At 38.9% G+C, this 21,448-nt stretch overlaps 3 protein-coding genes across 3 annotated transcripts; 2 read left to right on the forward strand and 1 right to left on the reverse strand.

The window, feature by feature from the left end:
- The first annotated feature begins 1,113 nt into the window (after positions 1–1,113).
- LOC122087900 (importin subunit beta-1) lies at positions 1,114–4,825 on the forward strand. The gene is made up of 3 exons (XM_042657030.1): positions 1,114–1,437; positions 1,902–4,334; positions 4,427–4,825. Exons 2-3 carry the CDS (start codon positions 1,915–1,917, stop codon positions 4,623–4,625), a joined length of 2,619 nt encoding a protein of 872 aa, XP_042512964.1. The 5' UTR covers positions 1,114–1,437; positions 1,902–1,914; the 3' UTR covers positions 4,626–4,825.
- Positions 4,826–8,385: 3,560 nt separating this feature from the next.
- Positions 8,386–11,939, forward strand: LOC122088408. The gene is made up of 5 exons (XM_042657676.1): positions 8,386–8,602; positions 8,712–8,856; positions 8,996–9,153; positions 10,140–10,221; positions 10,313–11,939. Exons 1-5 carry the CDS (start codon positions 8,511–8,513, stop codon positions 11,540–11,542), a joined length of 1,707 nt encoding a protein of 568 aa, XP_042513610.1. The 5' UTR covers positions 8,386–8,510; the 3' UTR covers positions 11,543–11,939.
- Positions 11,940–16,245: 4,306 nt separating this feature from the next.
- On the reverse strand, positions 16,246–16,765 carry LOC122088304. Its single transcript, XM_042657511.1, has one exon. The coding sequence runs from the start codon at positions 16,661–16,663 to the stop codon at positions 16,346–16,348; it is 318 nt and encodes a 105-aa protein (XP_042513445.1). The 5' UTR covers positions 16,664–16,765; the 3' UTR covers positions 16,246–16,345.
- Positions 16,766–21,448: the final 4,683 nt, after the last annotated feature.

Raw genomic sequence — 21,448 nt, forward strand, 5'->3', positions numbered from 1 at the left:
AATTGCAGTATGGCATGCAATATGAGTGTCATTGTAATTTTGGGCATAAGTACTTCCCAAAGCCTCATGATTGTGTTCTTTGTTGCAAAGATAATTGCAAAGATTGTTGGAGTACTATCCAATGGAATGCATTTGGGGTAATGATTTGGCAAAAAAAAAATAAAAATAGTTGAGAATTTTTTATTTTTTATTTTTTATTTTTTTTTAAATGTGAGGCCTATATGACTAAAATCATATAAAATGATGTCTAAATCAAGCCATTCTAGCACCATATTCAAATATAGGAGATTTTATGACAAAATACACTAAATTCATGAATTTTGTATTTTTTGTAGTACAGTTTATTTATTTTCTCCAATTGACAAAAGGGTATTTTAGTAATTTTAAAATATAAAAGTTGAGTCCTCCTTTTTCTCCCAGAATTACCACTTCATCATTACCATGAACATCCTCAAGGTGTTAAGGATGGGATGCCTATAGGTGGGATCAAAGAAGAGTTGTGGTGGCGAGTGTGGGGTTAGGGAAAGCCTGGAGGGTGGGGCATCAGTGGGGACTGGGGACTGCAACAATGGGAACGTAAAAGGGAGTTTTTATAATATAACCATCCATTTCCAGTTATAGTCAGGGAAAGACCTTAGTAAAGTGTAGAGCATTAGTACACATGCATGAACATATACATGACGTGTGCCAGTATAAAAAAAAGAATTAAATTAGACTATGAAATTTGGTACATGGCTAATCTAGATTATATGTCTTCCATCCAGCTCTTGGAATAAATATATTATCTATCCACATGGTAAATAAACATCTTGTCATATTTAAAAAAGAGAGAAAGACCGCTGCCTGATCATGGTTCCTCGTGGATGAATGACAATGTAAGTATAGACATCTATCATGAGGGTGTGGTGGTCATTTAACCATCAATTGAGTCTGGGCGTAGGAATGCTCGCCAGGGTAGAGTTCTTTCTCCTTTGAAAAAATTGACCCATTTTTTTTATCATTTTTTCGGTTACGCCGTTACGGGGAGAATTCAAAATGACAATTAGGGTTTAGGGGGTATGGCCATGGGTCGGTGATCCGGGGCAGGTAGGGCTACGCTAGTGGCTTCCCCAAGTTGGATATTTCGCTTGAGTTTCCTCCTCCCGCTTCTTCTAAGCATTCGAAAATGATATAAAGCGGTTTAAAGCCACTCCAAGACTTTAGTTCAAAACCCAAATCCTCTCTTTCTCTCTCTAGAGTCTCGATTGCAATTCGGCGTCACCAGTGGTTTTAGACGGTGAGAAGGCGAGTGAGAGTTTGACAGGAAAGCCAAAACCCTATTTCCTGTTTTCATCTCGATTCGCATATTTCGATTCGAATCACCGAACGCAGAAACCCTAGCTTTCTTCTTCATCGCAAAGCGGAGACCTTTACTGTCACATCGGATTTCGATCTAAGGTATATTTGCCTTCTCACTCTAATCTATAGATTTTCTGTTTGTATTCTCTTTTTTCATGGTGGATCTACTACTCTGTGTTCATTTGTAGGTTCCCCCCTTCACCCTGCTTTAGGGTTTTGCATTTCTAGATATTTGCCGGAATCTGAATGGGTTTCACACTTTTTTATGCTGGGATTTATGACGCTGGTTTGGCAGAGTACATTTCCTTGGTGGTTTCTGTTGTCTCCTCTTTTTTTCTGTGGTTTTTGGGGTTTAAGTTTAGAATTTTCGTTGGATAAGTCTACCTTGATTGTATATTTTTCTGCTTAGATGCTGAATCGATGGATATAAATAGTTGTTTTTCATTTTATTTTATGCCACTCTTGTTTTGTTTATTTTGTTTGGGGCTCCGCCCATTTGCCATCTTTTAAGATCTCTAACACTATTATCTGTTTTACCCCCTCTGGCTGATTCGTTTGAGTAGTTAGAAAGTTAAAATGGCTATGGAGATTACTCAGTTCCTCTTGTCTGCGCAATCACCGGACGCCAAAATCCGGACTGAAGCCGAAGGGAACCTTAGGCAGTTCCAGGAGCAAAACCTTCCTGCTTTTCTTCTATCCTTGTCGGTTGAGCTTTCAAATGAAGGGAAACCTCCTGAGTCCCGCAGGTTGGCTGGTATCGTACTTAAGAACTCATTAGATGCCAAAGAGGCTGTCAGGAAAGAACAGCTGGTTCAACAGTGGATGGGAATGGATGCTTCTGTTAAGCTCCAGATTAAAGACCTTCTCCTTAGGACCCTAGGATCATCGGTATCAGAAGCAAGGCACACTTCCTCACAAGTAATTGCCAAGATTGCATCGATTGAAATTCCTCGCAAGGAGTGGCCGGAACTCATTGCAGCTTTGCTTGGCAATATGACGCAGCAAGACAAGCCTGCTGCCTTGAAGCAAGCTACCTTAGAAACTCTTGGATATGTTTGTGAGGAGATATCCCACAATGATCTCATGCAGGATGAAGTGAACTCTGTCCTCACTGCTGTAGTCCAAGGCATGAACCTTGCAGAGCACAGCCCTGAAGTTCGTCTTGCAGCAACTAGGGCATTGTACAATGCCTTAGATTTTGCGCAGACCAACTTTGAGAATGAGATGGAGCGGAATTACATCATGAAGGTGGTTTGTGAGACAGCCATGTCTAAGGAGGCTGAGATACGACAAGCAGCTCTTGAATGCCTTGTCTCAATCTCGTCAACATACTATGATGTGCTTGAACCTTACATGCAGACCCTCTTTGAACTGACATCGAATGCAGTGAAGAGAGATGAGGAAGCCATTGCCCTCCAATCAATCGAGTTCTGGAGTTCTATCTGTGATGAAGAGATTGAGCTTCAAGAATATGAGGCACCTGAGAATAGTGATGCTGCACCTCAAAATTTCCATTTCATTGAGAAGGCTCTGTTGTCTCTGGTTCCTATGTTGCTGGAGACTTTACTGAAGCAAGAAGAGGATCAGGACCAGGATGATGGAGTTTGGAATCTGGCCATGGCTGGAGGAACTTGCCTGGGTCTAGTTTCAAAGACAGTTGGAGATGCTGTTGTGCCCCTTGTTATGCCTTTTGTGCAAGAAAACATACAGAAAGCAGATTGGCATAGCCGAGAGGCTGCCACATATGCATTTGGTTCTATTCTTGATGGCCCAACTATTGATAAGCTCTCCCCATTGGTCATTGCAGCTGTAGATTTTCTACTTAATGCAATGAAAGATGAGAACAGCCATGTGAAGGACACTACTGCGTGGACTCTAAGTAGAATTTTTGAGCTATTGCATGCTCCTGCTAGTGGATTTTCTGTGGTTTCTCCTGCAAACATCCAACGGGTTGTTGGGGTCTTGTTGGAGAGCATTAAGGATGCTCCTAATGTTGCTGAGAAGGTTTGTGGGGCAATCTACTACCTTGCACAGGGGTATGAAGATGCTGGGACAAACTCCTCTATCCTACTTCCGTACCTCCCGGACATGATCAGTAGTCTCCTATCAACTGCAGACAGAAAGGATTCTAATGATTCTAGGCTCAGGGCCTCCGCATATGAGACACTGAATGAAGTGGTCAGATGTGCCAATCTTGCAGAGGCCTCTCACATAATAGCACAGCTCCTTCCAGTGATCATGGCCAGGTTAGGACAGACAATGGAGCTTCAGATTGTATCATCAGATGATAGGGAAAAGCAAGGAGAATTGCAAGCGCTGCTATGTGGTGTTCTCCAGGTCATCATCCAGAAACTAAGTGCGTCTGACGATACCAAGACCATAATCCTCCAGGCTGCTGATCAGATGATGGTCTTGTTCCTTCAAGTCTTTGCGTGCCGCAGCTCTACAGTGCATGAAGAAGCTATGCTCGCTATCGGTGCTCTTGCTTATGCCACTGGACCAGAGTTTGGCAAGTACATGTCAGAGTTCTACAGGTATTTGGAGATGGGGTTGCAGAATTTTGAGGAGTACCAAGTCTGTGCCGTCTCAGTTGGGGTGGTTGGTGACATCTGCCGTGCATTGGATGACAAGGTCCTGCCATACTGTGATGGCATTATGGCCCACCTACTGAAAGATCTCTCCAATGGAGTGCTGCACCGGTCTGTCAAACCCCCAATATTCTCCTGCTTTGGAGATATTGCTCTTGCCATTGGTGATCAATTTGAGAAATACATCCCCTATGCAATTCCTATGATGCAGGCAGCTTCAGAGATGAGTGCTCAGATGGATACTGATGATGAGGAGATGATGGATTATGGCAACCAACTCAGGCGGGGCATTTTTGAAGCTTATTCGGGTATCCTCCAGGGATTTAAGAGTTCGAAGGCAGATATTATGCTGCCTCATGCTTCCCATCTTTTGAAGTTCATTGAAGTCGTCTGCAAAGATCAACAGAGGTGGGTGTAGGGTGTGTTCTGCTTTCTCTTCTAATTGAAGTTTTTCTATGTTTAATCTATTAAACCTCTTATGTCTTTGTTGCTCCTTGTAGGGAGGATGGTGTGACGAAAGCTGCTGTTGCAGTGATGGGAGACTTGGCAGATGCACTTGGTCCGAAGATCAAGATTCTGTTCAAGGATCACTCATTCTATGGAGAGTTCTTGGGTGAATGTCTCGAGTCCGATGACGAACAGCTCAAGGAGACTGCTACCTGGACACAGGGAATGATCGGGCGTGTTCTGGTATCGTGAGAGTATCATCTTATGTCTGAGTTGGTCAAGTATCGTTCCCTTCGCCATCTATACCTCTTGTTTGGTTACACGAGTCTGGTCCTGGTCCTGGTCTGGGTCTGGGTCCGGTTCTGGTCTGTTCGTTGACTTTATTTTGGTCACAATGCGTGGGTTGGGAGAAAAAGAAGAAAGTGGGTCGTTCAAAGCTGTTTTCTTCTTTGGGGGGTGGGGGGTTGGGGGTTGGGGGTTGGGGGTTGGGATTGGGGTTGGGGTAGTTTTTTTTGTTTTTGTTTTTTGGGGTTTGGGAGACCCTTGTAGGGAGCTGTGGTGATGGCTATTTTTTGAACTAATTTGGAAGGCCACTAGGAAAAATTAGTGGCCTGGTTCTGGAACACTATTTTGGTTAATGCATATCCACTAATCGGTGGTTCATTGAGTGATATGTATTTTTTATCTTTTTTCCTTTTATCTTTGTTTATGCTTCCTAGTTCAACCATTTGAGGTGGAAATGTTACCTCTCAAGGCTAATGTTGTGTTGTTATTCGATTTTTGGAATTGTACAAAGGTGTTTGATTTTTCTGTTTCCTAAAACATTTTTGGTAGTGTAATCGAGTTCAAGACATAAGTGAAGGCACGATGTTGTAGGTATGCAACTCACGGGTGAAAGCATGACGTTGGAGTTGCAAGTATGCTTCATGGAGATGAACTTCAGAAGGATGAAAGCAATCTGAAACTGCAAGATTCGCACAACTAGGTTGGAATAGCTGCATCTGGTTAGTGAGAAGTTTCAACAATGGGTTGGGGTTGGGGTTAGGCCGGTTGAGTGAAGTATTTGGTTTTCACAATTTTTGACCCTCCCACTTGTTTCTAGAAACAGAAATACATAGAAATAAGGGCCCGTTTGATAACGTTTCAAGAAACCTGTTTCTGGACACAGAAACGACAGAAATGGAACAAAAAGCGTTTGACAAAACTGTTTTGTTTCACTTGTTTTCAGTAATAGAAATTAAGGGCCCGTTTGATAACGTTTCAAGAAACGCGTTTCTGCAGTTTCTGTTTCCAAAAACAGTAAAAATGGAGCAAAAAGCGTTTGATAAAATTGTTTCGTTTCACTTATTTTTTGAAATAGAAATATAAATTTTTACTTATTTATGGTTCAAGAAACGACTCAGGCGAAACAAGTTCAACTTGTTTCGCCGTTTCTGGAAACAACTTGTGGCAATTCTTTCACTGGTTACCATCAATTTCTAAAAACATGACTTATCAAACGCCTTCAATTCTGTTTCTGCCGTTTCTTGAAACAGAAACGGCAGAAACATTATCGAACGGGCCCTAAAATTTTTACCTATTTATGGTTCAAAAAACGACCCAGGCGAAACAAGTTCTAACTTGTTTCGCCGTCTCTGAAAATGACTCGTGGCTATTCTTTCGCTGGCTACTATCGACTTGCAGAAACATAACTTATCAAACACTTTCAATTCCGTTTCTTTTTCTAAAAACAGAAATTTATATTTCTATTGTTTCTTGAAACAGAAACGGTAGAAACGTTATCATACGGGCCCTAAGTATAAATTTATATTTCTGTTTCTAAAAACAAGTAAAACGAAATGGAAAAATCAAACATTTTTTGGGGTGTTTTTCCGTTTCTGAACACATGAAAAAGGAAAAACACGTTTTGGAAACAAAAGCATACGGACCCTAAGACATCTATGGAATTTGAAGTATGAAACTTTATACCTATGGCTTTGGCGAGGATGGAACAATATATATGTTGGGCAAGAGATTTCTTCTTGGTCACATAGCCCTTGCACCAATGTAAGGGCCAATCAGAATGTGCACATGAGCATATAAACACATTAATATTTTTTTTTCACACTAGCTGGACAATAATTTTATGCATCCTTGTGTTTGGATGCAGGGGCTACGTGACCAGACTTTTTTTTCTCTTCCCCAGTGATGCCTTGTATTGCAAAGAAAGTGCCAACTTCATATCTTGTGGGTTAGTAGTGATCTCTGGACAAAATTCTCAGAGGCATTGTCTTGAAATGGAGTATTGCTTTTGTTAAAAGTGGGGTAGGGTGGGAATAAACAATAAGGAAACGTCAGATGACTTATCCCACAAACATGGAATATATGGGGTGGAAAACTCATGAGGCAATCTATGTGAATTAAGGGCCCGTTTGATAACGTTTTTACCGTTTCTATTTCAAGAAACGACAGAAACATAAATTTTCGTTTTTAGAAATAGAAACGGAATTGAAGGTGTTTGATAAGTCATGTTTTTAGAAGTCGATGGTAACCAGTGAAAGAATTGCCACAAGTCATTTCCAGAAACGGCGAAACATGCAAGTTGAACTTGTTTCGCCTGGGTCGTTTCTTGAACCATAAATAAGTAAAAATTTATATTTCTATTTCTAAAAATAAGTGAAACGAAACAGTTTTATCAAACGTTTTTTGCTCCGTTTTTACTGTTTCTAGAAACAGAAACGACAAAAATGCATTTCTTGAAATGTTATCAAACGGGCCCTAAGTTTCCTATTGATTGATTGTCTTACCCATCCCATTTATCTCAATGTCCCAATTGATTGTCTTACCCAATCCCATTTATCTCAAAGTCCCACCATTTTTTGTAGGAATTTGTAGGGAAGATGGGAAAAAGTTAATGACTCTCTGCTTATCTAAAGCTTGAGACTGTTTCTCTATCGAATCATCCATCAAGAATGTTAAGAAGAAAGTTGGTCTACCAGTGCTTGTTAGAGTTTAAGTTTCAAACAACAAGACTCTTCCTTTTGTTCAAAACGCTACCCTTTTAATTAATTCAAAACTAAAATATGTAACTCATTGTATAACAAAATTCCTGTTAAATCAAACACCAAGAAACACGAATAATAAAGAGACAATAGATCCGTACGACAGAGATTTAACGAGGTTCACACACCAGGGTGGTGTGCTACGTCCTCTGGCGAAGAAGAAGATGATTCACTATGCAGAAGAGAAATTACACTCTAGCAGCGGCGAGGAAAAACTCGCCCTGAAACCCTAGCTGCATGAAAACCCTGGAATACAATGACTTTCTCAACAAGCAACAGTACATTATATATACTCCAAAATCATGGGTCGACCCATCGAGTCGCGGTCGATCCGGTCCCCCATACGAGATCAGTGATGGGCTCCGGGCTTGGGCCTATCGGCCCAACCCCTCTGTTTCCATCACAGATCTTAGAAAAATTCCCATTCGGATCGCCACCAAAATATGTCGGATCGGGTCAATCTTCAAAACTGGTCAAGAATTCGAGACAAACTTGACAATTCCATTTTAATAGATTACCCGTGCACAATCATATCACAAGAAGTTTTATTTACTTTCATAAACCAATTTCATTTTCCATCCTTTCTTTTAACTTACAACTTAAGGGGAGACTCTCCCTCACCAGCTTGTTTTCTAAGATGAAATTATAGTTAGCACCTTAACCAGCTTAGTATTTTAGCACAAATTTGTTGGAACAAGTCCATTCTCGATCCAGCCCCTGAACACAGAATTGGCTTCTAGGTGTGTTTAGAATGGGCCTCATTCTTGGTCACGTTTTAGAATTTTAGAATATCTCATTATCGAAAATGGAAGGGATCTTAAATCTTAAGCTGTGTTTTGTATATATTCTCATAATAGATTCTAAATCCAGAATGCATTCTGAAAGCAGAATCAGATTTCATAATGATTCTACAACAACATTTCACACCCAGAGGCCAGAACTGTTCTTACTTCTTAGTACTATTATAAAACACTCCCTTTGTGGTTTTTATTGAAGCGCCCGCAGACCCTGCGCTATATATTTCAAATTTGAACTAGGTAATCTGGAGCGCTCTCTTACTCTTGTTGCTTCCAGAGAAAAATTAAGGAAAGAGGAAATGGCGGAGACGCTCCACAATGAGCTATTCTCTTCCTTGATCTGTGACATAAAGACATACACAGGCAAAGACCCTCTCCTCCCATGGCTCCGGTAAGAAAAACCCCTCTCTCCCCTTTTTCTACTTCTGCCGTTTTCGATTCTCTCTCTCTCTCTCTCTCCTTTTTTTTTTCCTTAATCCTGTAACTAAATGTCAATCCAGTGGAATTCGAAAGATGAAGGAATCTCTTCCTCCTCGGCTTCTCAAGGTAAAGCTCCCCCGATTCCTACAGAAATGCGTTCAGACCTTCGAGACTGATCGGCGTTACCGGAATGATTTGCGATATCTTCGTGTTTGGATACAACTGGTAACTGAAAAAACAACCATCTACTTACTGGAGTTACTTTTGAACATTTTTGTTTTGAGAGATTTCTGCTTCTTCTTTTCTTTTTATTTATTTATTTTTATTTTATTTAATGAAAAATTTGTGTACCTCATTTGGGTAGTTGGATTTCGTGGATGATCCTCGGGCACTTCTGAAAACGATGGAGGCGAACCGGATTGGAACAAAGCTAGCCATATTTTATCAGGCCTATGCTCTGTACTATGAGAAGCTCAAGAGATTTGAGGAGGCAGAGAACATGTACCGTCTAGGAGTGCAAAAGTGAGCCATCTCCACTGATCCGGTTTCAGTATACTTCTTTAGTTTTTAGTAGTTTATACTATTTCCAATTTTCATTCAAGAAAAAGTTCTGTGCTTTCAATCTCTCTCTCTCTCTCTCTCTCTCTCTCTCTCTCTCTCTATATATATATATATATATATATTATTGAATATTGACTGAATGTGAGTTAATATATTTTTTGAGTTGCTGAGATAGCCGTAGTAATTTCTTTTGGGCTTTCTGGGATGGATATTGAATTTCTGCATTACCCTCCACTAGCTTCAACTTTTACGAAGCATCTAATCTTAGAATTCTGTGAAGAGTAATTTCACTTCTTTAGTCTGGTATTATCAAAGCTTGACATTGCATATTTCCCTGGAACTATAAAAATTGATGAAAATTTTTGGTGAAACCTAGCAGAGTCAGAAAGGTTTACAGTACCCCGATACAGATACTTAATTATTTTTTAGTAATTCTATTGCAAAATCATTTCACTTTCAAATTTCTAGATTTTCACCTCACTGAGAAAATGCCATATTAAGTGTTACATTTTCTCCTATTGTCTGGTCATTTTGTAATTTATGACTGTAAGAGGTGAAATCAGCTAATAAAATTATGTGATCTGGAGTTGTAATGCCTCTCTTTTACATATGGAGCAGTGGGGTGATCAGTGATGTGCATTTTTGGTTGCTAGAGCTCTAATTTAATCATCCAAATACATTGTGGTAACAATTAGGTATCCAACTGCTATCAGATTCTATTAGTTTCTAGTTTGAATCATTGCTGTCAAAGTTAATTTCCCCTCCTAAAGATAGACTGGCAAACTTGTTTTCCGACTGCGTGAACTAGTCTGCTCCTTAATATGAAATAACCAATTTCCATTCATTTGCACAGTAATTAAGGTCTTAGAAAATTTAATTGGTTGACTAGTCATTCAACTGCATTTGTTCACATGGAGCTAATTTTCCACCTCATAACTTTTGAACAGTCTTGCAGAACCTGCTAATGAGTTGCAGAACTCATATGAGCAATTCCTTCGTCGTATGGAGCTAAAAAAAGGGAAAAGCAGGGTAGTGCTTCTGTTGTTTTATATGTTTATTGGGTTTCGTTCTTCTTGTGTCCTCTGTAATCTACCCATTGACGGATGTTGATTGGTGCCAGGTAGGAAGAACTGTCAGGAAGCCCCTAGCTGCTAGGACCATCCCTACGCACTCTAGAGAGATCGAAGAGAAGGCAGTAGAAGAAAGCTATCTTGACAAGGGAAAAATAAATTCTGAGGCTCACCTTCACCCTAGTCATCTTGGAATATCCAGTGATTTTTCTCCAAAGGAGGAAGTCATTGGAACTATGGACCCCAGAAGCTCCTTCAAGCATCAAGAGTCCAATTATGTGGGATCAAACAAACCAATCACAGTCTGCAATGAAGATGCTGTTGTGGTAAAGTTTGTAGATACTGCAATCGTCGGAAAGTCTGAACCTGAAGATGCCTGCCATCACGGTTTGTTAGATCCAACAATCAACATGAAGGAAGTCATGAATGCCATTAACGGCATGTTTCGAGAGCCTTTAGAGCTAGAACCAGTGGGTAGGAAAAGATCACATAGAACCCAAGCCAGAATAAATCAAACTGTTAGCAATGGATTTGAGGTGTTTGTCGACAAAGGCTTGGATAATGGGGTTGTGTTATCTGATCAGAAAGTAGAAAAGGGTTGTTCACTTCCATTGGACTTTGCACATCCCACAAACCCAACGTCACCAAAGAGAAGCATTATATTTGAAACGAAGGAACCTCTTCAAGAACCGTTCAAAATATTTGTTGATGAGGAGGGTGATGACATCAAAGATGAGAACAGCAATTTAGGATACCATGAGGCTGAACATCCTTCTGGAAGTACTATGTTACCTGCTCCACATGTAAATGCCTTTGTATTTCCATGTCCAAAAGATCTTTCACCCAGTGGCTCTGATAATCAGAACATGGAGAGCTCGACCAACTTGAAATTCCGAGAAGATACAGTTGTTGGTAGGTTTGTGGGATCTACAATTTTGGATGGGCCAGAGGTGGAGAATGCATGCCATCATGGCTTAGTTGAACCTACAATCAACTTGAAGGAGGCTATGGACGACATAAACAGCATGTTTGGAAAGCCATTAGATTTTGTGAGGACTAAAAGACCAAAGAAACAACCAAAAGAATCAGATAGTAAGAGAGAATTTTGTGGTTTTTCCATTTTGCCTGATGACGACGTAGAGGAGCAACCAAAAGCACAGGCTCCATCAAGTTCATTTAGCAAATTGGGCATGGAATTTGATTTATTTGAGCCAACTTTGTTTACAAAGGAAGCCATGGCTGACATAAATGAGATGTTCGGCAAAGCACTGGACTTTTAGGAAGATGTTAATTCAACTGCTTGTTTGAAGCGGTTATAGCTTTCTTTCTTGGAAGAAAGAAATGCCTGCTTATTGTCTCACCTTATATTTCCTTTTCAAGAGAAACATGGAGGGTGCTTCTAACCTGACATTAGGAAGAACAAAAATTTCTGTTCCTTGTTTGTTGTAAGGCCTTCTACATTTTTTTTTCATACTAGGTATAATTGAGGAATTTGTGGATGGTGATTGGTCTACTGTGTCAAATCAGTGGGAATTTTGGATAGAAGGGAGGTTGAAGGTTTAACGCACTTGCCTTGTTGATTTACTTTCAGTGCTTTGATTGGTCTTGTATGTGAAGAAGCTGAAATTTCAAAGCAGAAAGGAAAAAAATTGGGCAAATTTTGTTATTCTCACTAAATTTTTTGTATATTTTTTGGTATTTTCTGCATCAATCACTATTTTCTATATTATCCAATTGGTTGCTGTGCCAGATAAAGTTATCCAAATCATCCAATAAATGGCTTCTAAGTGCAGAAAGCTACAGGGGCAGGCTAAACCTGTGGAGAATATGGGCTGTGCAGAGTAAGGAGTATCATTTTTTTTTTTCCTAACAACAGGTTTCCAAGCCTTTAGCTTGACAAGTACTTCGGGCCCATACTGACCCCACAACCTCTTGGACCGGATCATCTCGGGGTTGAATGAGAACCATTCAACTTTCACTGAAAGCAGTGAAGAACACTAAACACCCCCGTGTGAGTGCCCCAAGGAGGTAAGAGGAGTCGAATTCAGAACCACATGTTTCTTGAGGCGAATGCCCCTTACCAACTCAGCTAACCCCTTGGGGTTTTCGATGGTAGTAGTTTATTATTATTACTAGTACTACTATTATTATTGTTTCCTAAGAACTAGTAAAGTAGCTCAAGGCTCAAGCAACCATTACCAACCATCGGTTGAGGCCTAAGGTTTGTCTTTTCTCTATAAACTTTTTGCAAGTGAATGGTAGAATAGATTAAAGATAGCACCCAAGAACTTTGCATTGGGGATGTCACTTTTGGCATTTTTCCATTCTCTCTTCCCTTCCCCTCACCATTAGTTAAGAGTTCTTAGAATCTTACAAAGTTTTTTATCACTCTTTTTTTATCGACACATTTCTTTTTGTCTTGCTAACAACTCCTAGTACTTCTTTTGGTGTTATTATATGATTCTTATTTCTTCTCTTTCGTCTTAAACTTTTACTCTCTTTTTATTTTTTTAACTATTGTTAGTTATGCATGTCTGGGTGCTTTCAGGGTGAATCATACTAAATAAAGTTCGTTTATGGTTTCAATATGCACCAATGTCATCATCTAACAATGTAACTCTTAGTTAAAGAACCTATAATGCTAGTAATTCTATTTTTAGTTGTTGGGGAGGGGGGGGGGGGGGGGTGGAATCTTGTTTTATCTTTCCAAAGTCTCTTTCCCCTTCTTTTAGTTCCTAACCGGTGGTTTATCCTTTAACCTCTCTCTCAAGCCCAGGGGTCACATATGATATAATTTACAATCTTATCCTCACTGCACCAGGCTAAAAGCTACTCACAACTCTTAAAAGTATGAATATTTGGGTTGTTATATAGTACTGTTGTTTCCTTTTAGTCCTTCCCAACCTAAGGGAACACAGATGGATTCGGAACAGTTCTTCCAACATGTCCATGTGCAAAGCATTTAAAAGAACCAATGGTATTTTTCTGTTTTCATTTTCATTTTTATTAGAAATATAATTGTTTCTATATTATTAATTATATAGTGGTCACATTTTTGTGGTTTCTTAGTTATATGAGTTATTTTATTTATTTATTTTCAGGTTGGGGGTTCTCATACTAATTATATTATTGGGAAAGAAATTAAGGGAGAGAAGGAAGTTTAGAAACAAGAAGAAAGAAAGAAAGAAAGAAGGCAAAAGTGTAGGTGGTAGGAGGAGGTAGAGATGGTGGGGGCTGTTTGGGTCAATAAGAAAAGGAGAGGACCAAAACACTAGCGCTTTTCCTTTGGTTTGACCACTAAAGGTATATAAGACTATAAGGTGACCATCCAAATCGATCCGAATGGTTGAGAATCTCTAAAAATTGCCTGCAGTGCGAATCAAGCAGGTGGGGGTTTCCTCTTATTTCTGTGTAGTATAAATAAGAGGGCTTTGTTGCAATTGGAAACCAGAGCCAGCAGCCAAGCGAAAGAAGACTAGTAGCTACTACACCTTAGTTGAGTGAGTGAGTGAGAGAGAGAGAGAGAGAGATGGGTGGTGAAAGGAGCAGCAGGCATGGGCAAGGAAGGGAGAGGAGGTCATCATCCTTCTTCTCCATCTTCAATGTATTCAAGTCCAGTAGGGGGAGGAGGTCAGGTGGTGATGAAGGAGAAGAAGATATGTGGGACGAAGCAGTGAACGTGAGAAGGGTAAGAGCCAGTGATGAAGACAAAGACTGTTGGGTTGCTGAACCTGACATTGATAGGAAGGCCTCTGCTTTCATAGCCAGATTCTATGAGTCTCGTGTCTCCAACTCGGAAATTCAAACTATATCTCCCTATGACTTGGCTAATGAGGCACACCATTGAATTGATTATTAAGATTTGATCATTTTCATTATCATTAGAGAGAAGTAATTGCTTCTGTATTATATTAACTACTTAGTTGGTCGATATTCATTAGGTAGACTGTGTAGTTGTAAAGTGATATTAATGTAAGTGTGGATACATATATGTATGTAATTCACTAATTCCTTCTTTCAATCTTGAAGCTTGTTTGCATTCTTTCTCAAATCCTAGAGACTACTTTTTGCCTTTTCTTCTTAATTTTCTCTGGTTTTGGTGTTGTGAGTTGTAACTTCTTATTTTTCCAAAAAAAAGATTGCGTACGAACAGAAAGCAATGGCCAGTACACAGAGGAGTTGAGGGTGTAGAATAGTTTGGGTGTGCTCTGATCAGTTTGGGAGCCATATATGTTCATCTGCAAAGCTTTGAGAGTGACGTGTTCAATGGTCTGGATCTCTGGATATTTTCGTTTACCTTATAAAACTTCTGGAGCAACACATGTTATGTTCTGTATGAAATCGGAGACATTGAAGGGGGCAGGGCCGGCAGGCTCTTTAGTCCCACATCTGGTTGATAAACTTTAGTACCCTTTCCATGGTTATGATACGGTGAAGTGGGTCCCTAAGAGGACAAATCATGACTTGGTTTAGAATCGTTTCAACATACAAGATTGATTTACAGATTTTGATCACAACCAATATCAATTCTTAAAACTGCGAGAGCCGAGATTCTGGATGCTATAGATCTCAATTGAATTTTTTAGGGTCATAGCTGTTTCTTTTTATTTTATTTGGACTAACAGAAATCAAGTTATCTTTCCACATATTAAAACCGATGTGGTAATCCTTGAGAATGTTTCAAGCTGGATTTCTGATCTTAATCTTTGTTATATATTTACATATTTAATTTGGGCTAGTCTTTATCCTCTATTTTACATGAAGTCCATTGGATTAATTTAAGTATGGGAAACTCTGTTGGTCTGGCGTACGAATGCGTAGACATAGCTGGACATGTGAGGGACTATTGGGTTTTTTTCTCACCCAGCTGTGTCTGGACGTTTCTTATGCCACACGCATACTAATAGGGTTCTTTTTCCCATTAAATATACTAACATTTGGGTTAATGTTCATCTTATGCTTCTATTGGCTGAATGTTATAATCCCATTACTAGTGAAGCTGGATCATGGATTAGGCTCTGCTATTTTACATAGAGGTTAATTTATTTTTGAGAAAAAGAATTTTACCTGCTGGCACAAGAAACACCCAAACACAACAGGGCGTGAAAATATCGTGTTACCCCCGATTCACTATGTTGGAAGAAAGATAATAATGGAGATTTTTCAAGAACACTAATCAAGAAAACCTTAACTCAAAAAGTCCCCAAATCTTTTGTTCCTTTGGACTATAGTATGACAGGGAGTAAGTTACAGTAGAGACAAAGACACCTTTTACGGGGACTATTAGAAGCAACTTGCGTGGAGTACCAAATTGATTAGGTTTGAACAGATTCTCGATCACATATTTCCTGAACCAAGCAGGACGTAGTCGTTGGATCTTTATATTTTATTAATCTTAAACAATGATGAGTTTATATTTGGGAACTTTAGGGCCAATGTTAAACTTCCTGGCACATTCGTAACCTCAATTATTAATTCGATCCTTGGGCAAGACGGGATTTCACAATTCTATCAAAATTACCAAAATACTCTGATGTTGCTTTTCTCTTTCTCATGAGCTATGATGTTTGGTTGCTGAGAAATGAAAAACTGGTTGACAGCAAGGGCATTGGTGGGCCAACATTGACAGTTGCCTTTTTGCCCACGGGCTCCCAAGGCAGATTGCCTTGAATCAGAATCAAATCCTCTCCCGCACACATACAACGGCTTGGAGACCCTTAGGGTTTGTGTTCAAGTACTCCCAATCATTGGATGTATGTGCCAAGGCATGTCATTTTTTTTTTTCCCTTTTTTTTAAATAAAAAATTACAACTCACAACACCAAAACCAGAGAAAATTAAGAACAAAAGGCAAAGTCTCTGTACAAAGGATCTGAGAAAGAATGCAAACAAGCTTCAAAATTGAAAGAAAGAATTGGTGAATTAGAATTAGATACATATATGTATCCACACTTACATTAATATTTCTTTACAACAACACAGTCTACCTAATGAATATTGACCAACTAATAAGTAGTTAATATAATACAGAAGCAATTACTTCTCTCTAATGATAATGAAAATGAACAAATCTTAATAATCAATTCAATGGTGTGCATCATTAGCCAAGTCATAGGGAGATATGGTTTGAATTTCAGAGTTGGAGACACGACACTCATAGAATCTGGCTATGAAAGCTGAGGCCTTCCTATCAATGTCAGGTTCAGCAACCCAACAGTCTTTGTCTTCGTCACTGGTTCTAACCCTTCTCACGTTCACTGCTTCGTCCCACATATCTTCTTCTCCTTCATCACCACCTGACCTCATCCCCCTACTGGACTTGAATACATTGAAGATGGAGAAGAAGGATGATGACCTCCTCTCCCTTCCTTGCCCATGCCTGCTGCTTCTTTCACCACCCATCTCTCTGTCTCTCTCTTTCTTTTCTCTTGTCTCTTCTCTCTCACTCTCTCTATCACTCACTCAACTAAGGTGTACTAGCTACTAGTCTTCTTTGGCTTGGCTGGCTCTGGTTTCCAATTGCAAAAAAGGCCTCTCTTATTTATACTACACGGAAGGAAGAGGAAACCCCCACCAGCTTGATCGCACTGCAGGCGATTTTTAGGGATTCTAAACCATTCGGATCGATTTGGATGGTTACCTTATAGTCTTACACCTTTAGTGGTCAAATAAAGAAAAAGCGCAAGTGTTTTGATCCTCAAACAGCACCCACCATCTCTACCTTCTCCTCCTACCTACACTTTTTCTTTCTTCTTGTTTCTAATCTTCCTTCTCTCCCTTTCATCTTTCCTTTCCCAATCATATAAATAATATGGGCACCCTATTCCCAAATAAATAAATAAATAAAAAAAATAACCCTATCTGTGTTCACTCAGTTTGGGAAGGACTAAAAGGAAACACCAACAGTTCTATAATAACTATAATATTCAGATTTTTAAGGGTAATCAGTTGGCTTTAGCCTGGTGAAGTGAGAATAAGATTGTAAATTATATCATATGTGACCCCGGGCCTTGAGAGAAAGGTTAAATTTTAAAGGATAAACAACTGGTTAGGAACTAAAAGAAGGGAAAATAGGACTTTGGAAAGATGAAACCCCCTCCGCAACAACTAAAATAGAATTACTTAGCATTATAAGTTCTTTAACTAAGAGTACTTACATTATTAAAGGACAACATTGGTGCATATTGAAGCCATAAACAAACTTTATTTAGTATGATTCACCCTAAAAGCATCTAGACATGCATAACAAACAATAAGTTAAAAAAAAAAAAGTAAACTTTTAAAAAGAAAGAAAAGAAATAAGAAGGCATATAATAACATCAAAAGGAATACTAGGAGATAAGGAAACTAGTCGATAAAATAACTAGTAATAATAAAAACTTTGTAAGATTCTAAGAACTCTTAATTAATGAAGGAAAGAGAATGGTAAAATGCCCAAAATGACCACCAATTTGCATAGCTCTTGGGTGGTATCTTTAACGTATTCTACTAAGCATTCATTCCCTAAAAGTTTCTAAAGACAAGACAAGCCTTAGGCCTCAACTGATGGTTGGTAATGATTGCTTGAGTCTTGAGCTACTTTACTAGCTCTTAGAAAAAAAAAAAATAATAGTAGTAATAGTAATAATAATAGAATATTAACATCAGAATTATTCATTCACAAAAGGGATCAACATTGAATACAATTGGATTATGCTAGTTTGAGTAGAACATGACACTTTCTCAAATATATTAATATTATTATTGATCTTTTTTTATTTTATTTTATTTTATTTTATTTTATTTTATAGGTAGGGAGAGGAAATAGATAACAGCCAAGATGCTCAAACTCAAGACCTTCTGATGAGCATGGGCTTTTTGCGGACCACAACTCACCAACTGCACTAACACAATTATCGTTATATTGTTATTGATCTAATTCTTCTCACAATATTAATATCTTAATATTAACAATGCTATTATTAGAACTAAGATATTTTCACTTATTCGAGTGCGACTAAGAAGCAATGCAATGGAGTAGTTGGTTCACTATTGGGGATTGAGAACATAGTTTATTTAAAATGAGTTTTAAATGTAGTTTTATTTCTCTCCCATATTTTCTTACCTAGTCCAACCATTTTCCAGACTAATCCAAAAGATACAGAAGAAGATTAAAAAAAATTAATAACTAACCATGATTCAATTTCCTAGTTTCTTGCTACACGTGGCCTCATGCTCAGAACGGTGCTAACCTTGGACAACAATTTTTGCAAATTGCAACTGATAATACAAACGTATCCAACTTTTTGCAACTTCGTCACTCCACAAAGAAATTCTAGAATTGTGATGGACCATATCTCGTGTGTAACCCACCCCTCTCAAAAGCGCTACCGAATCATCTTACCGCCCTCTTGTCGGAATAGTTGATACCACAACTGGGCTTCTCCTTCTAAATGAAAAGAAGCCACTGCCACCCACATTTCCTCTAGAGTTTGATGGAAATGGAAAATTTGCTCAACTCTAGAAACCCAACGTGTTGTATCTTCATTTCCATTGAAAAGTGGAAAGTCAAGCTTCACTAATTTTGGGGCGAAGGTTGACAGATCCACTTAGTCGGCTTCCCGTGCTGCCCCTAAGTTGATCAACCTGGTTTGGAGGTGGAGTCAAGGAGTTTTCACATATTTGTTCCATGAGTTGTATATGTGAGATAAGTCTCTTAAGCACATCGTTCAACTTGCTTTATATTCAATCAGGCCCCATAGATATTCCACATCTTTTTCAAGCTTCTTCACCCTCTCATCCATGTTCCGGCTTTAATACCAAACTGGTATATGCATGGACTGACCTCGTTTCTTGGTTTTGAAAGTGACAAGGGTTGCAGGAGGGAAATGATAGCGAGAGATTGATTTGACGTAATTGGGAGGTAGCCAACCCCTCTTTTGTCAAGGAGAAACTATGAGATTATAATCTGGTTATCATTATTATTTTCTACTAATTATATAGCTAACCTCAGACTCCTCAATGGTTGCGATTTTTCCCACTAACACTTACAAGTGATAGCATGCTTGGTTGAGGCCTGAGGGCACGTAACAAAAACGTAGTATATGTACAAATTAAGGATTTGAGAAAGAATGCAGAGTCAGGATCCAAGATTGAAGGAAGGAATTGGTGAATCACATAGATGTATTTCTTTACAATAACAAAGACCTCTCCCTATGTAGAAACTATTTTATTGAAGTATTCAGAGACTTCCAAATGAATATCAGCCACTAAGTACTTAAGCAATTACTTCTCTCTAATGAAGAAGATGATCAAATCTTAATAATCAATTCAATGGTGTGCCTCATTAGCCAAGTCATAGGGAGATATAGTTTGAATTTCCGAGTTGGAGACACGAGACGCATAGAATCTGGCTATGAAAGCAGAGGCCTTCCTATCAATGTCAGGTTCAGCAACCCAACAGTCTTTGTCTTCATCACTGGCTCTTACCCTTCTCACGTTCACTGCTTCGTCCCACATATCTTCTTCTCCTTCATCACCACCTGACCTCCTCCCCCTACTGGACTTGAATACATTGAAGATGGAGAAAAAGGATGATGACCTCCTCTCCCTTCCTTGCCCATGACTGCTGCTCCTTTCACCACCCATCACTCTCTCTCTCTCTCTCTCCACCCAAGGTGCACTAGCTACTACTCTTGTTTGGCTTGGCTGCTGGCTCTGGTTTCCAATTGCAAACAAAGCTCTCTCATTTATACAGCCCGGGAAGGCAGAGGAACCCCACCAACTTGATCGCACTTGCTGGAGATCTTGAGAGATTCTACACCATTCGGATCGACTTGGATGGTCTAGTTTTATCGAGATGACTTGGTCCAAGTTTAGAAAAGGCACAAGTGTTTTGGTCCTCTCCTTTTCTAATTGACCCAAACAGCCCCCACTGTCCCTTCTCTTACTACACTTTTTCTTACTTTCCCCGTTGTTTCTAAACTTCCTTCTCAGTATTTATATTTCTAATGAAAATGAAAATGAAAATGGAAATGGAAATGACCATTGGTCCTTTAAATGCTTTGCACATGGACATGTTGGAAGAACCATTCAAAATTATTTTGACCAGCTCTCAAAGCCAAAAGGGAGAATCTATAGAAAGTAGAGATCATATTCTTGTAATTTATGTACGGTACTCTATTGATCAAACTTACCATCTGTGTTCCCTCAGGTTGGGAAATATAAAAAGAAAACAACAACAATACTATAACAACCCAAATATCCAGACTTCTAATAGCAATGAGTTACTTTTAGCCTAGTGGTGCAGTGACAGTAAGATAGTAAATATGATTTGGTTTATAATATATATATCATATGTGACCCTTGGGCCATGAGAGAGAGATTAAAGGATAAACAATTGGTTACGAACTAACTGAAGGAAAAAGTGGACTTTGGAAAAATGAAACGAGATAACCCCTAACAACTAAAATAGAATTTCTAGTATTGTAGATTCTTAGTTACACTGGTACACCCTGAAGGCACTCAGACATGCATAACTAACAATAAGCTTAAATAAATAAGGAGTAATATTTTAAGAGAAAAGAAAAGCAATAAGAAGGCATATATAACACCAAAAGGAGTACAAGGAGTTGTTAGCAAGATAGAAGGAAATTGGTCGACAACAAAATAGTAATAAAAACACTTTATAAGATTCTAAGAACTCTTAATTAATGGTGAGGAGGGGAGGGGAGGGGAGGGGAGGGGAGGGGAGGGGGGAAGAATGCAGAATACCTAAAGTGACATCCCCACTTTGCAAAGTTCTTGGGTGGTATCTTTGAACTATTCTACCATTCACTTGTAGAAATTATCTAGAGACAAAACAAGCCTTAGGCCTCAACCGATGGTTGGTAATGGTTGCTTGAGCCTTGAGCAACCTTACTAGTTCTTAGGAAATAATAATAGTAATTGTAATGATAATAGAATACTACAGTTGGAGTCATTCATTCAAAAAAGAGATCAACTTTGAATACAGTTGTATTATGCTAGTCAGAATACAACATGACACTTTCTCACATTATATTAATATTATTATTGATTTTATTCTTCTAACAATATAAATATCTTGTTATTAACAATGCTGTTATTGGAGCTAAGATTTTTCACTTATTTGAGTGTGACTAAGAAGCAATGCAATGTGGAGTAGTTGGTTCACTATTGGGGGTTGAG

This window comes from Macadamia integrifolia, chromosome 9 (assembly GCF_013358625.1).
Source record: "Macadamia integrifolia cultivar HAES 741 chromosome 9, SCU_Mint_v3, whole genome shotgun sequence".
Lineage (NCBI taxonomy): Eukaryota > Viridiplantae > Streptophyta > Magnoliopsida > Proteales > Proteaceae > Macadamia > Macadamia integrifolia.

Bases quoted from the DNA above. Each gene is read 5' to 3' on its own strand.
- LOC122087900 (XM_042657030.1), top strand. From the start codon at position 1,915: ATGGCTATGGAGATTACTCAGTTCCTCTTGTCTGCGCAATCACCGGAC. The intron at 4,335-4,426 runs GTGGGTGTAGGG...TGCTCCTTGTAG, and splicing joins GTCTGCAAAGATCAACAGAG to GGAGGATGGTGTGACGAAAG.
- LOC122088408 (XM_042657676.1), top strand. From the start codon at position 8,511: ATGGCGGAGACGCTCCACAATGAGCTATTCTCTTCCTTGATCTGTGAC. The intron at 9,154-10,139 runs GTGAGCCATCTC...ACTTTTGAACAG, and splicing joins TACCGTCTAGGAGTGCAAAA to TCTTGCAGAACCTGCTAATG. The intron at 10,222-10,312 runs GTAGTGCTTCTG...GATTGGTGCCAG, and splicing joins TAAAAAAAGGGAAAAGCAGG to GTAGGAAGAACTGTCAGGAA.
- LOC122088304 (XM_042657511.1), bottom strand. From the start codon at position 16,663: ATGGGTGGTGAAAGAAGCAGCAGGCATGGGCAAGGAAGGGAGAGGAGG.